Source organism: Calliphora vicina, chromosome 1 (assembly GCF_958450345.1).
Source record: "Calliphora vicina chromosome 1, idCalVici1.1, whole genome shotgun sequence".
In the NCBI taxonomy this organism is placed as follows: domain Eukaryota; kingdom Metazoa; phylum Arthropoda; class Insecta; order Diptera; family Calliphoridae; genus Calliphora; species Calliphora vicina.
The window spans coordinates 129,668,177-129,686,066 of NC_088780.1; the positions used below are offsets into that span (position 1 = coordinate 129,668,177).

At 30.3% G+C, this 17,890-nt stretch overlaps 2 protein-coding genes across 2 annotated transcripts; one reads left to right on the forward strand and one right to left on the reverse strand.

Moving 5' to 3' along the window:
• The first annotated feature begins 2,413 nt into the window (after positions 1 to 2,413).
• Positions 2,414 to 5,916, forward strand: btz (barentsz). The gene is made up of 2 exons (XM_065515817.1): positions 2,414 to 2,545; positions 2,634 to 5,916. The coding sequence occupies exon 2, from the start codon at positions 2,722 to 2,724 to the stop codon at positions 5,734 to 5,736; it is 3,015 nt and encodes a 1,004-aa protein (XP_065371889.1). The 5' UTR covers positions 2,414 to 2,545; positions 2,634 to 2,721; the 3' UTR covers positions 5,737 to 5,916.
• A 6,086-nt stretch (positions 5,917 to 12,002) lies between these two features.
• On the reverse strand, positions 12,003 to 17,890 carry CROT (Carnitine O-octanoyltransferase). Its single transcript, XM_065515818.1, has 9 exons — positions 17,780 to 17,890; positions 14,596 to 14,998; positions 14,318 to 14,501; positions 14,042 to 14,250; positions 13,300 to 13,515; positions 13,045 to 13,236; positions 12,848 to 12,978; positions 12,373 to 12,789; positions 12,003 to 12,312 (listed from the first exon to the last, which is right to left on the reverse strand). Exons 2-9 carry the CDS (start codon positions 14,971 to 14,973, stop codon positions 12,183 to 12,185), a joined length of 1,857 nt encoding a protein of 618 aa, XP_065371890.1. The 5' UTR covers positions 14,974 to 14,998; positions 17,780 to 17,890; the 3' UTR covers positions 12,003 to 12,182.

Here is a 17,890-nt window from a genome sequence, read left to right on the forward strand (position 1 = left end):
ATGTATTAAAACTTAATATACTGTAGATAATTGAATAGTGAGGGCTTTACTTATTTATGTAAAAAATAAATATTTTGTTAATAAGCTTTGAATATGTAGATATATAAATATAAAAACAAGCTTTGACATCTGTTAGAACAAGAAATGTTGGGCCGTACTGATTGTTGATTTAAGATTCAATTAATTTAATATTGATTCCTTATTAGGAAAAACCTGATCCCAATAAAATGTGTATATATTTGGAGAATGAAGTAGGTGAAATACCTATTTTGCCCATAATGCGCATTTAATGGGCAGAAAGGATAAATAAGTTCCTAAATAGTCCCTAAAAGCAATTTCTATTGTTTTTTTTAATAAATTTATTGAAATACAAGGAATCTTGAAAATTCATGTATTTTTGTGAAGTAATTTTTCACACTTTTTTTTGGAAAAAGTCAAAAGACTTTTGTGTAAAGTGGATTTTTAAAAATGTTTAAATTGTGATATAAATCATTTGTATTATATAGTTAATATTACAAATGAAAAAATATAAATAAAAGTCCAAAAGTCGACTTTTCGTAAATAGCTAAGTCGATGTGTCGACTATACAAACAAAATTTTAGAAATCGAAAAAAATCTAAGGTAGAAATGTCGACTTTTTATTTCAACTATAGAACCTAAGGTATTCAATTGATCGGGTTTCTGATTTAATCGGTTAATCGAGCAAATAATTAATCGAGGTTTAGATTTAATCGGTTAATAATCGGGTTATTTTAAATTATTAGATTAACCGAATAATTTCCATTTTAATTTTAAATTGAAAAGAAAAACAAGAATTTTGTGTACTTATATAAGCATTTTGTTAATAAAAAGAACATAAACATAAAAAACAAACAAAACATATCATTTCAACAAAACAATAAATAAACATATCGATCATTTGCTGCAACAACGTCATAATTCAAAAAAAGTCGATTCAAAAAAATTTTATGATATTTTACTATTTCTTAAATAAATGTTCAACAAATCATTCGAATTCAGAAATAAAACCTGATTTAAATAGTAGATATTAATATCTTTCTAATCTGTATTTAACCCAAATTTTTACTTGTGAAATATACGAGAAAACATGAATTTTAATTTTGACGTTTACAACGAAAACACACTCACATACAAAAAATAATTGACTTTTTTTTTAAAACCGATAAAACTATAATTATATTACTCAGTTCAAAACACACGGATTTTGAGTATGACATTGTTGCAGCAAATGACCGATATGAATTTTTGTAGGGGGATCTTCTGAAACAATCTTTAAAAAAGGAATATAATTTAAATGCATTCTTTTTAAAAGATTTTTTTTAGTTTTAAAACTTGATGTTGGAGAAATCGAAGGTTTTCCAGGCAGCCACGAAATGAGGAAGAGAGAAAGAGCAGCTCACATGGGTCCAACAATGGTCCTTTTGTGTTAAGCAATGGTCCTTTTGTGTTAAATCGAAAGGCATGATAAAAAAAATCCAATTTCTCAGTTCTTTTTTTAGTATTTTCTAAGCATATAAAATCCTCCATCATACCATGGGAGTCCTTTTTGGAATTTTTTTAGATTTTGAATGCTTTAATAGTTTCGTTAAGTTGTGATAAAAGACTCGTTTCAGTATGTCTTCAGTTTCGTCTATTACCATATCGTCCTCCGACTCATTACGACAAAGTTCATCATAGAACATTCTAGAAAAAAAGGGTCATTTCCAAATTCCATAGTGTCAGTTATCGTACTATACTTCAAAAAACTAATGCTAGATGGGAATGTTTACGAGTTATGAAATAAAACATGTGTGTTTAAAACTATATTTCTATATAAAGTGCAATAAAAATATAAATTTCGGTTAATCGCTTAATCGACACAAATTAATCGGTTTATTTGTTATTTGAAAATCGTCAATTTTAAATTATTCGAACAGTTAACCGACCAAAATTAATCGGTTAACCGATTAACGGTTAATTGATTGAATACCATTATAGAACCCTAAATTAAACCGCAAAATTTGGAAAAGCTTTTCAATGATAACTTTTTTACCAAAAAAAAAAATAATTTTGGTATGAAACGTCCCATAAACGTGTATTTTACCGAATGTAACATTCCAGGATTTCGATAACCCTGATTATAGGATACTGAAATCAGCTTTCCAAATTGTGTTTAAAATATAACAGACATTTGTGTATAAAAGAATACGATTTGAGGTACAATATTTCTCTAAATCATCAAATCTCTTAATTTTTTATTTGTTTAAATCTATTTTCTTATTATATTTATAACCTGCGGTTGATTTGGTATACACTTGACAAAACGAAAAACTTAAAAAAATGCGGTTAAAAAAAAGTTTGTTTTCTTCATGGCGATCTGCCACTTCTTAACTTTCTTACTTTCTATTTTTCTGTGATTTTGGTGATTGCGTTGTTGGAAGAAAACACCTAAAAATTTTCACCGAAAAAAACCATACAAAAAATCAATTTAAATAAATTAATCATTAAGAGAAAATATTAATTTATCAAAGATACTTAAATAAAGGTAAATATATAAATGATTCTAAAATTAATAAGGGTTATATAAAAAGTTTGAAAATTATTAATACAAAAATTAAATGAAAATTCTTTAGTAAAAAGAAGAAGCACTACGACGGGGACAGTAGAAAAATCGAAACAAGAGCAGCCTGCCGAAATAGCAATAGCAAAAACAAGAAAATAATGGCCGATGTAGAAAATGTATCAGCAGTGACTGCAGTGGCAACAACAACGACCACAGTAGCGGTAACACCAACTGATATACCGTCAACACAGGGAACCTTTAGTAAGTCAATTGGTGAAGGGGTGGGTGGTGCCGTAAGTGAGGTTACTGTTGAAGGTAATCAAACTACGAATGATTTGGGGACATCCCCTACACAAGAGAAGTCAAGCAATTCACATCCTCATGATTCCGAGTACGATACGGCCAGTGATTTGGAGGGTAATGAGGAGTACGACGATGATGATGATATGGATGATAGTCTAACGGAAGACGATGATGATGACGACGACGATAGTGATGATGAGACTGAAACAGATGATGATGAAGAGGACGATGATGAAGGCGTCGAATTACAGGGTCAAGAAAAAATTGATGCTGAGGCTCAAAAGAAAGTTGATGAAGATCGCAGTAATCCCCAATATATTCCCAAAAGAGGAACTTTCTATGAACACGATGATCGTACGGCCGAAGTGGAGGGTGAAGCAGTCGTTGGGGACGGTCAAGAGGCTGGTGAGAGTCCAGTGGTTATCACTGGTAATACTGGTAGTGTATCAGGTTCTAAAACCTCTACTACACCTACAATTTCATCAGCATCTAAAACCATGAAGAAGTGGCAACCAGCTTCGGGTGTTGATCGTTGGTCACATGACCGTTTTGATCCTTCGGAGCAGGCTCCTAAGTCGAGAACTGAACTGGTAAATTCATATGGCTACGACATACGCACTGAAGATGCTCCTCCCAAGGCCCGAAGAAGACGTCGTTACGGACGTGGCCCCAGTAAATATAATCGTAATTGGGAAGACGAAAGTGCCTATTTGAAGACCAATAACAAAGAACGTAAACCACCAAAACCTTCTGATTTTCCAGCGTTGAATGAAAATTCTGCAAAGCCCAGACGCACCCTACGTACGAGAGAGGAGAAGGAAAATCGCATGGAAAGAAGAAAACGCGAAGGTAAAATTGGAGAGGGAAGAGCTGAAAGGACTGATAAAATGGGACCATCATCGCGTAACCATCATGCCGATGAACATGACCATCGTGCAGAACCACGTAACGAGAGGGGAGACAGGAATAATGAAGGCGGTTATAAGCAACATAACCGTCAAAAATCCTATAACAATCGAGGACAAGGACAGAATCAAGCTTCCGTAGGACGTCAAGCTGCCATGGAGTTTAAACAGAAAAATCGACAAAATTATCAGAATTCTACAACAGGATCGTCAAATATGAATTCCAGTAGTCTATCCAGTCGTTTGGAGGCTCAAAGGCAACCCCAGATTAACCAACAGCAAACACAAAATATGGCCAGAAAATCAGCTAATGGAAGCGGAAATTCCAAGGACCACAATCAATCAATGGGTCATCAGAATCTGCAGCAGTCACAGCAGTACGATGGATATAACAACAATAAAAAGAAACATTTAGAACAAGGTTATCAGCCTATGCAAGCTGCACAACAGCATTCAACTATAGCGCCACAACAAATTCAGCAGCAATCCCAACAGACGTCTGTGTCTAATCACGGTATGAACAGGCCAAATCCTCAAATACAAAACAAGGCAACGCAGCAGCCAACATCGAACCTGTCGCAACGTTTGCAGCAGGTACAAAATCGTAATGATCCCAGTCATGTAGGTAGCGTGCAAATGCACGCTTTGGCTACACAAAACCAACAGCAGCAGCACCACCAGCAGCATCAATTAATGCAGCAACAGGCGACAAATATAATGATGGCAGGAGCACAACCATCACAACAACAACAGCCTCAAAATCAGAACATAAGTCAACAACCAATTGAGCAGAGGGGACCACCTAAGAGATATTCTAGTCTGAGACGTTCTCAGCATGATGCTCAGCATATGGCCGATCACCAACAACAACAATTACAACAACAACAAATGCATATGCAACAGCAGCAACAAAATCCATCTATGATGATGCCAGCTGATCAAGCCATGCTACAAGCGAATCTCATGCAAATGTATCATCAAGAAAACTTGCAGGCTCAAATGCAAGCCTTGCAAGTTACTCAACAACCTACAGTAGCTAAACAGCCCAATTATGCAGCTCAAGGACCTCAAGCACAGCCTCAACAACCCTATCCAGGCACAACGCCTACTCCGGCTGCTTACTATGTAGCATCTCCAGATGCTTACACAGCAGCAGCCACTGCAGCTGCCACAGCTCAAGCCACCCAAGCTGCTGCAACATATGTAGCCCAACAAGCAAATCCAAATTATTTGGCTCAACAACAAACTGCTGTCGCAGCAGCTGCGGCAGCGGCCAGTTTAGTATATAGCAATCCTAACAATGCTCCACAACAGCCCGTGCCCGCGGCTACAGCTTATGGTCCATCTGCCCAAGTGGGCGTTGTAACACAACCTCAAGCTGGCTCAGCAACGGCAGCTGGTTACCAAAACTATAATACCGTAGGAGGAACTACTTACTTTGTACCACCGCCTACACAGACAACATCACGACCCGTTTCTCTTCCCCAAAGAAGACCTACCAATGCTATACCCATACTGCCACCTTCCGAAAAGAATAAGCAACAGAAATCACAACAAGACTCGAAAGCCGATAACGATTCCAAATCGTCAACGAATCAACAGTCAAGCTCAAATCAACCTCCCATTGGTTCAGCTGAAAATATCGATCACATTATAGATAATATGTTTGTTCAGAGGCCAGCTTTCCAGCCACCACCGGCTACAACAACAACAACTACAGGTAATGCATCTTCAAAAACTCCCGCATCATCTACTGATGCAACTACTCCAGCTGCCGACAATTCAAATAGCGCCAACACTCCATCCCAGGATAGTAATACGCTCGCAACGGAAAATATCAATAAAGCCACTAACGATACTTCAACAGCTCCTACTGCTGCATCATCGTCTGCAACTAATAATACAACAACAACTATCACCACCACTGAAAGCAGTAATAATAATCAAATATCAGCACAAGAATGAGAACAAAAGAAACGTTATTATTACAACACACAATATCAGCATCAACAACATCATCATCCACATTCTCATCATAACTTTCTAACCCAACAACAAACACAACATAATAATAATCATCATAACAGCAACAATAATAACAATATAAACTTATTAATTAACAAACGTAAATTTTATTAAACAAAACTGAAAAACCAAAAATGTTTTTGCAAAAAACATTGAAAAAAAAAATAATAATTTCTAACAAAACTACTCAACACAAGCTAGATATACTATTTTCATAAAATTTTTAAATTGAAATGATATTTTATCAGATAAATGCAGCTTGCAAATATTTGATTTATTTTTATTTATTTGTTTTTTTTTTCTTATAAAATCAAATACATAATTGTTCTATGTTAAAATAATCAAAACTTTTTTTTTATAAATTTTAAACTTTGAAATGACATTGTGAATTATTCAATATTTATGTAATATTTTAAAGATGGCATACAGTCGTTTGTGTTACAATTTATAACCTTCCACCTATTACTGTTACACATGTTTTTTTCATACATTTTATTTTATTTTAAATTAAGATTTAATTTTTTCTTTAATTTGGAAAAAGTGTATAAGAACGTTAAATATTAGATATTTTTAGTTTAAAATTTAAAAACGTCCAAATAAATTAAGTATATAAATTTTTAAAATTGGATAATACGTTTAAAATAAAACTAACATTTTCAATTCATTTCTATCAAACTTATAAATATCATTTCATAATAAAATTTGTTGAAAATAATAGCTGTGTCTAAAACAAAAGTCTGCTGCTTTTCAATTGTAAATTGTATGCTTTTTAAAAAAAAGAAATTATGTGAACTTCCTTTTTAGTTTAAAAAATTGTTATTTTTTATTTTTTTTATTTTTTAATATTGTATTGAACTAACTTGTTCACTTTTTTATTATTATTTTATATTTATCAACTACTATTTAAAAATAATTGTATCTTAAAAATCATTTCTATTGTTTTCATACCTTTAATTTATTGTTTTTTCCTTGTTTCATTTTCATAAAAAAAACTTTCAATACATATGCAACAACGCTGTGCTATCACTTATTAAGCAGATAATGCAAAATATATTAAAATTGTTAGCATGATTTTGGAAAAAACGGAAAATTAAGAATTACGTCTATGTATAATAATTAAATACATTTCTATATACTGTATTTTGAAATAAAACGAATATGAAGTTATTAATATAAATCGAAATGAATTTTGAATTAAATAATATTAAAATTTAATTATAAATGAATGTTTTAAATAATTGAAAAATTAATAAAAAAAAAATCAATTTTAACAAACGGTCTTTATACGTGTTTTTTGTGCATTAATTATAGACTCAATCTACCGCAATGTAGGAGTAAATTGTCTAAGCTTAAAATTAAATTGTATGTAAAACTTTTATTAATTATATTGTGATTTAGTGGCATAATAAATCTTCCCAGAAGTTACTTTGTTGCTTAAAGACAATAGGAGAAAAGTGGTCCGCCAGTGCCTCTAATCTAAACAATGGAAATCTTCTAAGCTGAATTAAAAATTATTGTATATGAAAAATTAAATGCGACTGTACATTTAAATATATATTTTGCAATAAGTGTGGCTTATGACACAATAAACTCTCTTTAAATAATATTTTGTCATTTGATAATTGAACCCATAGAATGGAAGGAGAGAGTAATATATATGGAAAAATTACTCTCTTTTCACACATACGGGTGATACAATAACAAAATACATGCAATACATTCTCATGAATTAGGTTTTTGACAACAGACTTAGGTTTTTGGCTCTCAGTTACCTATCTAGTTGTTGTCTATGAATGAACCTGATCAAAAAGAAGTTTCAGTAATGTAAAATTGTAATTCACCAAATGATCAAACGCTACTAGTTGCGTTACATACATTGAACGGCTTGCTGCAGTAACTCTATAAGCCACCCGAAGCCTAAAACTGATTTTATTTGTTTATTTTTATTACTATAAGCCTTGGACACTTTCACCAATTTTTTTTTCATTAATTGTTAATATATCTATTCATTAAAGAACTTTAGAATGTTCAGCGTACTTAAAAAAATTGCATATATTTTTAATACTTTTTAAAACATTTAAGTCCTATTTTTCAATATTTTGATTTATTAGCTTGCTGCACCAAGCTCTTAATTGTATACTATATCATATAAATGTTTCCAGTCAAAACTAAAGTTATGTACATTAGTTTCACGCGCAATCGAGCCCTTTATATTGAATTTACCGATCAACAATACAATGGAGTTCTTTTTATTTAAGAAAAAATTTATGGGGAGGTAAAACACATTGAAAGAATTAAAATAACAGGATAATTACCTAATTCATCATCAAAAGTTAAGTTGGACTACCATAGACTGTTGTCAGCTCGATGAAAACATACATCATGCATTTTTAAATGATAGACCCTATTCAAAACTTTTTTAAAATATGAATAAATATACATATCGTCACCTAAAATGCAAAACAACGTATCATCAAAAAATTCGAAATTGATTTTATTATTGATTACGATTCACTACACATATTACATATGTGTACAAAATTTTAAACTTTTACTATCAAAAATAACCAAGTTATAACCAAAATTGAAACTAAAGTATCATCAAGTATATGATTTTCTTCAACAAAATAAAGTATACACTTTGAGTAATTAATTAATAAATCGTTTTTACCTTATTTTAGGTTGTATCCTAATTTTTTTTTTAATAAATTTGTTGTAATTGAATATTTTTTGCAGTCTTAATGAAAATTTAATGAAGAACCTTTTTAGTTTAAAAAAGTAGTTGTTAGTAAATAAAAAAAAAAACATAATAAAATTAAAAATGTATATATAAACTGCTTTTATTTAAAATAAAAAAATATTTTTATTTAAGTTTATATTTTTTCATAAATATTTATATTGATGATACGTTTTTTTGTTTCAGAAAATAACAATTCAAAAAAACGTAATTCTTAAAGTGTTCTTTGAAAAAATTAGTTTTTTTCATAAAATTTATTTCTAGAGTCATTGTAATTCAGATTTGAAAATTTTGTTTCAATATCTCAAGCAGTTTTCATTTTATATCGTTTTTTGCTCCTCCTATAAACTTATATAAAGTGATGTTACGTTATTTTGCATTTTATTTTTACATACAATTATAATTAATAAAAATAGTATTATTCAATTATATATCGCTAAGTTTATCACTAAATAATTTGATATCAAATTTTAATAAAAAAAATCTTGAAACTAATCTCTATAATGTAGCTAAAATAATTTATGCAAAAACAAAACACCCTTAAACAAGAGAGCTATGCCGAATCTTATGTACCCTTCACCAAATTATACTTCAAAATAACAATTTTAAATATTTTTAGGTAAACAATTTTTTGTTTTAAATTTAAAATTTTATTTTTTTTTGTTTTTAATATTTAGCGAAAAAAAACTTTTGGTGAAAAAAAAAAAATTCGGGTAAAAAAATATTTTTTCCCATTTTGACCCATTGTAGGTCCAATTTACTATGGTCTTATATACGTCATTGCAAAGGTCTTTGAAATATCTATCATTGTCTATATTAATGACTTAGTAATCCAAATATAGGTCAAAAATCGAGGTTGTCCTGGGTTTTTCCTTATATCTCAGCCATTTGTGGACCGATTTTCTCAATTTTAAATAGCAACCGAGCCGGAAGAATTCCGGAGATATTGATGTATGAATCGTGTATGTAAGTTATTTGGGGGCTTCGGAAAGTTGATTTCAACAGACAGACAGACGGACATGTCTTAATCGACTCCGCTATCTATAGGGTCGGAAATGAAAAATGTAGAAATTACAAACGGAATGACAAACTTATGTATGTATGGATATGTAAAAATAAATAAGCTCTTTTTTTCTCTTATGCTTTCCCTACAATACACCCGTGTTATAATTTTTTTTATAACAGCCTCGGAACTAGTGATGTCGCAATTTGTTCTGAAACACGTTCTGTAAAACTAAATTCAGATTCTAAAGGACTTCTATAGAGTTTTTAAGGGACTAATCCTTTGATACTAGTTATCCATGGGTTCTAGACTAGTTCTATAAACAACTTATTAGTTCCGAAACAACTTTTTCAAATTGTTTACTTACATATGTATATACACAAATTAAAATCAAAAAGAGTTTAAAATTATTTGATACACCAGCTGCTCGAAAATAAATTTTTAGGTCGAATTTTTCGAATTATATGTGAATGCCGACCGATTAAAAAAAGTTGGCAATCGATCGCCAAATAATCGGTGCTTGGTTATAATTTCACAGAATAAAAAATAATTTCAAAGAATTTAGTTAAAAAACCGTGTTTAAAAGTTACAAAAAAAGAATGTTTAAACCAAAGTATACTGTTTAAACAATTTACAAAACGGAAACAATAAACACATCACATAATTATTTTATTTTTAAATCGTTTCGTTTTCGTAATCGATTTCCATTACGTACCCTAATTGAATTTATGGTAAACAATTCAGTTCTGTCATTTAAACGGCACACCCGAATGGATCACTACTGCGTCACCTTAAATGCAAACGGACATAACTACACAAAAATTCAAAATCGAGTTTTTGATTGATTATGGTTCTTTTTTATCAAACTACAGCTAACTCTTTAATATTATTAATTGTATAAAGTTTTTTGCTTCTCCTGTAAAAAAAAATAAAAGTGTAGTTACGTCCGTTTGCAATTAATAGACGACTAGACCGAAACCGAATCTAATATTTGATCAAAAATCATTATTCGCCTTAATCCGAAACAACCCGAATCATCTCAAAAGTACTAATATTAATATTCAAATGTATTAATTATATTAATTTTTGCTAATTGTTGGCGCCCACTTTAAACTCCATAAATCGTGTTTATTCATCTGAAACAGAAAAATGGTTTTAGAAGAAACTGTTTATCTGCATGCTTTTATATGCTTAAATATCTTTAGTTTTCTTATTCGTAAGTCCTTTGATTTTATTATATACAAAACTTGTCCCCCCTTTAAAATTCCATAAAGTCCAATTTTTTTACCGAACACGAATATTCGTTCGGACTCTAATAATTACATTAAAAATGCATTTTTCTTTCTTTAAATTTGTTTCTATACTTTTAAAATTATTAAGTTAATAACTATTCTCTATTCTCAAGAATTTACATAATCCTATCATCTTTTTTTAATATTATTTAAACATTTTAAAAGAAGACAAGGTATGTGAGTCTCCTGAAGGGTTGAGCATTATGTACAAGTATTTGGTATTATTTATCATTAAAACTGGCAATTTCATGATGTAGTGATTTTTCGTTAAAATTCGAACCGATTAAGATATCTTATGTGTCGATTATGGATGGCAACCGAACTTCAGTTGCATTGCCAGAGGGCAACCACAAATTTCTGGTTGTCATTTAACAACAGAAAATGATGCTGCCAGTTGCCATATGTAATATCATTTAGGCAACTGACAACGCAACTGAAGTTCGGTTGCCATCCATAATCGATCCATTAATAAAATTTGGAACTTATATAGATCGAATAATTCGTTTAATCAATGGCTTGATGACTTTTGCAATTGTCTTCACTTAAATATCGAAATTCCTAAAACGGAGTGGGAAAAACTTTTGGAAATTTTATGTGGTTAATTAGAAAAAATATCTCACTCCATTCCATAATCCATAATGTAACAAATATTATTAGATTAAAGGATTTAAAAATATGTTCTTAACATAAATAGAATTTGATTGGAATTGAGATACAAATTTCATATGTACATCTTCTTATATATAAAAAGAAGTGTACATTTTGATGTCATCACTAACTGCGAAAACGGGTAGACCGATTTCAACCAAAATTTCAGGGTACGTTGGGGATGGTCTGTAGATGGTTTATGTGAAGTTTGCACGAAATCAGCATAGTGGTTCCGGAGATATGGCTGGACCGATTTTTATCAAATTTTCAGTGAATCTTCAGATTTTTGATTTTCGGTCTGTGGGCGGAGGGGCGTGGTAAAATCAAATTTTTACACTATACCGCTAATGATTTCAAGGTCAGTAATTGTGGCCAAACTTTTTGTCCGACACTGTATATTCAAATCGAGTTGCAATATATAACAGAATTATTGTAAGGGCCAGCAACGCGGACCGGGTTCAGGTAGTATGTATATAATTTATTTCAATCTTATATCATACATTTTTTAGATACATACCATATCAACATATCAAAAATTATCTTATATTGTAAAACTAGACAATTATTGGTGTTAACAAAATATAACAAATATTTTAAATATGATGGGGATAAAACTGCAATTATTACACGGCACCAATTTCTAACTTAAAATACTTATATATAATATGTGGTTCATTTATTTATAGTCTTAACAATAAACAATGAATTACAGCTTTGACCCTGTCACACCATCTAGAACTGATCTCATTTTACGGAATGTATTTATAAAATATTGATTAAATTTGTGGGCACTAGTTTTCTGGCTATCGCGAAAAGCTGAAGTTTGTATAAAAACGCTAAATGAAAAAAATAATACAAAAATTAGAGACATATTATGAAATGAAAGTTAAACTTACTGTTCTCCCGTGATGGTGTAGAAAACGCCATAACCATCCAAAACCATAGGAGCAACAAAGCCCACATTTACGGAATAACCTAAAGTACTGGTTGATAAGACAAAATTGCCACCACCACCCGATTTCAAATACAATGGATCTGAATAAAAATCAGGTATATCAATTTTATTTTCATAGGCAGTACACCATAAACCGAACAGATGACGATCAATTCCATGTCCTTTGCGGGCCTCATTCATCATATGGTTATGATGATTGACGGCTTTGCGAAAAGCATCAACAATTTCAGCTTTTGTGGACTTTGTGTTACGGGCGATTTGTATAAATTTATATACTTCACTAGTGCAAGATCTCAAGGTTTCAGTACGGCCATTGTAATAATGACGCATCAAGGCGGTTTCATAAATGGGAGCAATTCTAAAATTAGATTAAGTTAAATATATGTAAATAAAAACATAATAGTTTTAAAACCTACTCTTCGTGCATTTCTGTGTATGCTAATTGCATAATGACTTGTACAAATGAATCTGGATGTAATTTACATGTTTTGATATAATCTTTACCATAATCTTCGAATATTTCATGGGTTATTAACACATCAGTGCGCTGAAAAATAAAAACAAATATTACAGCTTAAATGGATCGTTAAAAATCTATTCATTTGTAACCTACCCTTTCATCACAGACTTGTTTAACACGTTCGATTTCCGATCTTAGAGTGTCATTTAAATCAAATTTAATTTCTCTTAGCGGTACCAAAGGCTTAACACCGCACTCTGACCAATTGGGTTCAGGTTCTTCAATTAAACTAAGTTGTATAAATAAAATGTAGCTAACACTAACGGTTCCATCATAACATGAATGCTAAAATAACATAAAATATATTTTTATTTAATGTATATTTATTTAAATAATATTTATTTTTACCTCTCCCACACAAGCGAATTTTCCATTTTTATAACTGATTAAGGTGCTACTACGATCACCCCACTTGGAATGGTAATCACCATTAACAGCTACTTGTGAAATTTCGGCATAGTCGCGTGGCTCATTTTCATCAAGCACCAGCACTACATTTGAACTTTCAACCAATTTCAAAGTATCCTTATTGCTTGGTGATAATTCTGTTAAACGTGTGCGGTTCTGTGAGTGAAATAATAAAGATTTATACATATATAGATAAAAATTTAAAACAAACTTGTATTTACAAATCGAACTCTGGAAAAACAATTTCATTTAATTTGGAACATGATTTGTAGAATATTTGAATTTACTAGAAATTTAATCATATAATGAAACTAATCTGAATTAAGATTTAAGTAGATTCGACAAAAATGAGCTGAAACATGCGGCATTGGTTTTGAAAATAATTGGGTGAACGATTGGACATATCTTAGTGAAACTTCAATCAATGATGAGATGTTTCTGAGTTGATTCGTATTTGCTAGTGGACGGCCCCAAACGTTGCTCACCTCAGGCCTGCAAACTGAGCGGTTTTGAACTGCGTTAGTGATATAGGCTATATGATAACAATTGGGTAAAGCATTTCTACAAACAAATACATATATATCTGTTATCAAACATATTAGCAATATGAATGAAAACGTCTAATCTAATTATGATATGAAGTCGATTAATAATACACAAACACGTAATTGAATTTTCTTACCTCTGCCCAACTAGTTCGGTCATCATGCGTTAAAACCGGTACACAATCACCCATAGGTTCGTAATCTATAATACTTCGTACTCTTTGCAGTACTACTAAAATTTCTTGAGGTGTAACTAGGGAACCATCACTGGAATGTAAGCAATCAAACATAAAAATGCGACCTTTACCCGAAATCAAACAGTGAGAAGGAGTTTTACCATCCTTAACTGAAAAAAATAAACAATATTATTTTTTTCAATATGATAATTAATAAAATAGTTATTATTGATTTACCAGTCTTAAAATGGGATTCAACGTGATCAATTTCTAAGCCTGGAATACGGCTAGTAGAATAGAAACGTTTATACAAGGCAGAAGAATATTTAATTTTACCGCCATTTGAAGATAAAGGTTTAATGGTGGCCTTATGCAATAGATCCCAAAATTCAATAGTATGATAAGCAAAACGAGCTAAATTCTATCAATTAAAAAAAAAAAAAAATTTAATATAAGATGCAAAATACAAATACATATATGTATGTATGTATGTAATAATAAAATATATAATTTACCTTTAAGGCCATGTCTGGTGTTTCGGATAGGCCTATAACTTCCAACTTGATAGGCATAGCCATTACAATATAAGGATTTAGTGGCAATCTTAACATGTGATAAGCATAAGCATCCCACCATTCATCTAACCAATTTTTCATTTTGGATGCTCTGTCTTTTAATTTTCCTTGCAATTCAGCTCCAATACCTTTTTCAAATGTCTCTATAGCTTTACGAGTTACCGCCAATTCCTCTTCACTCCCAAAAGGTTTAACACTTTCGTAATATCTCTGCATAGTATCACGTAAATCTGGCAAGGGTAGCGGTGGTAATTCTTCATCAAAATCATAAGTGTTTTGTTGACTTTCGTCCATAAAATAAATAGACGCCCGATCCATGATGGGTTAGTATTTAGTATAATGACTGTAGACAAACGAAAAACAAAACAAAATTTTGAATAAATTATCGGTCATTGCGTTCGTGCCATAGATAGATAGGTATTGATAAGAAAACAATATTTTTTTATTTTTGTACTTTGTTTGGTCTATATATATATTAATCACAGACTTGTGTGTTTAATTTATTTTAACATAAATACATACATATATATATGCATATCTCCTGATAAGAGCCGTCTGCTTTTTGTATTAATTAAATCAATATAAATTAGTAAAATTATTGGTGTTTATTACATGTATACATAATTATCAAATTAATCAAGAACTTATAATGTATCAGACATGAACAATGTACATTAGAAGGACCCACATTATACCGGATAGGAAAAAACAGTTTTTGTTACAATAACATTATTGAATTGTTTTGTTTTCCAAAATATTTTGGGTGTAAAAAACTTATGAGAGCTGGAGTTTTTCTACTAGAAAATCTGTTGAAGAAGAATTACCATTTAAATAAACGAATTTCTGTCACCCTAACTAAAATTTTTCAGCCACAAGAGAAACATTTAGAATAACTCATTTGATTAGCAAAAAATTCAGTTATTACAACCACAACAATTTGCTTTGTGTTAATGGTTTTGGCTTAATTTAGTACGTAAAGATTTTTTTAATATTTCCCGGTTCGTGAATAATTGTAAAACATGACAATCTAAATTTTTAACCAAAAAAAAAAAAACACTCAAATCTGTCAGAAATACTTTCTGAATATCATGTTGAAAGAATCATAAGATAAATTAAAAATCTATTGTTGTGGTACAACAAAATAAAAAGTATTTATGGGAGATAAATACAAATATTTTTGCTATATCTAAGAATACTAAGTTCTGTCCATAGACATATTAAAGTAAATCTGAAAAATATTGAAAATAAACCTATACCTATAAGTAAGTGTCTAGTAATATTAACATTATGCTTTCATTTTACACTTAATAATTACCGCATTCGATCACGAAATTATAAAAAATTTACAAAACTTATTGCTTGATATGGAATGTTATAAACACAAATTACGATCAGTTTTAGTAGGACCCAGCTTTTGCATGTGCTGAAATTCGAAGATATTAGTCGATTTTTCACATAAAACGGGGTTACAAAAAACGTCTTTTTATAAATACATATACATACAGTGGTTGACAAAACAATGGAAACTTTTCCAAATATTTCATTAGTGGCCTAAAATCTGAAATAATTTTTTTAAAAATTTTAACATTTTTGTAGTATTTTATTTGTATACTTTGGGTGAATGCCAATATGTATGTATGCAATGCAACCTTAAAAAGTCGAGCGATTCTTAACGCAACCGTGTAAACATTAATAATGTGTCATATCGCAAAATGTATGAAAAAGTAAAAACAGGCAGTATGATAAGTTTTTTTTTTAAATTTTAACTACGCGTTTGCATGCTTTGTCTTGATAAAGTTATGACTGCATTGCATACATACATTTTGGAATTCACCCTTTTATTATCGTAATTTAACAAAAACAAAGGACATAATTAATTAAATTATAAAAATGAGAAAACAAAATTAAAAGATTTCTTTATTACGGCATTGACAAAACAATGGAAACTTAGGTATTATTTTAACAAATATGGTCTAAACTTTGCAATAACTCAATATTTTGTTGGGTTTCCCTTATTTTTTTGGATTCGTCGGAAAAGAGGACAGAATTCCATTTCTGTATCAACCAGTTTAAATGATCCCTGGCAAATTGTAGACGAGCAGAACGGTTCTTTTTAGAAATGAGTGGTTTTTTCACAGGACGATAGCAACCAAGAGCAGCGTCATTTGCCCTGTGACTAACTGTTCGGGTACTTATTTCTAATTTTAGGCTATTAACAACCTCTCGAGGAGTTATTTTTGGGAGTTTCTTGAACTCTCTCGCTATTAAATTATCTTGTCTAGGAGTAGTCTTACGAGGTCTTCCACCTAAATGTTGAGTTTTTACAGAACCAGTCTCACGAAATTTCTTTATAATTTGTGAAAGTGCTGATTTATTTATTGAATATTTGTCACAGATACTTTTTTGTTTTAAACCAGCTTTAAAATCGTTAATTATTTTATTTTTTAAGTCTTCACAAATCTTAACTTTAGCCATTTTCGTTAACTTTGAAAAAAAGCAACTATGCGAAAAACTTAGAAAAATAAATTGTGAAAAATTACCAGAATTTAAAAATAAAATAACTGTAAATAGGATGCTTTTTACATCGTTCTTTTAAATATTATTTTCGTTTTACACTTCTTTCTTGCAGAAGTTTAAAAGTTTCCATTGTTTTGTCAGTAGCGAAATAGTGAATATTTTTAATTTTGTTCCCTTTTTCCAGAATATAATTAATTATGTTGTTTGTTTTTCAGTAAATTTATATAAATGAAACTATACTAAAAAAAAATTTTATTTTAAAAAAATATTTTAAATTTTGGGCTACATATGGAATATTTGGAAAAGTTTCCATTGTTTTGTCAACCACTGTATGTACCTAGTTGTAATAATTTACATACAAATAAATAAATAAATATTTTTCCTTCTTTGCAATTATGATGATTTTGCGAACCTGATCAAAGTTCATTACAAGTGGCATGTGTTAAATTACAATTTTTCATCAATATATTTACATATAAAACTTTTATAAAATTTGTGTTAATTTATCTGAATTAAAAATTCGATTATTTGTTTAAACTTGTATTTTTAATAACAAATGTTATTATAGACTATATAGGTACATATGTACATATGTACGTAAACTGACCTTTGAACACTTCAATAAAATGCAAAAATTTACTTAAGAATTAACGTTTGATTTTTTCGGTTTTCGTCCGAAAAACACAACTGAACGTATTAAACATATAGACAAGACTGA

Bases quoted from the DNA above. Each gene is read 5' to 3' on its own strand.
- btz (XM_065515817.1), top strand. From the start codon at position 2,722: ATGGCCGATGTAGAAAATGTATCAGCAGTGACTGCAGTGGCAACAACA.
- CROT (XM_065515818.1), bottom strand. From the start codon at position 14,973: ATGGATCGGGCGTCTATTTATTTTATGGACGAAAGTCAACAAAACACT. The intron at 13,516-14,041 runs GTAAGAAAATTC...TTTCACTCACAG, and splicing joins ACCGAACTAGTTGGGCAGAG to AACCGCACACGTTTAACAGA. The intron at 12,790-12,847 runs GTAGGTTTTAAA...ATCTAATTTTAG, and splicing joins TACACAGAAATGCACGAAGA to AATTGCTCCCATTTATGAAA.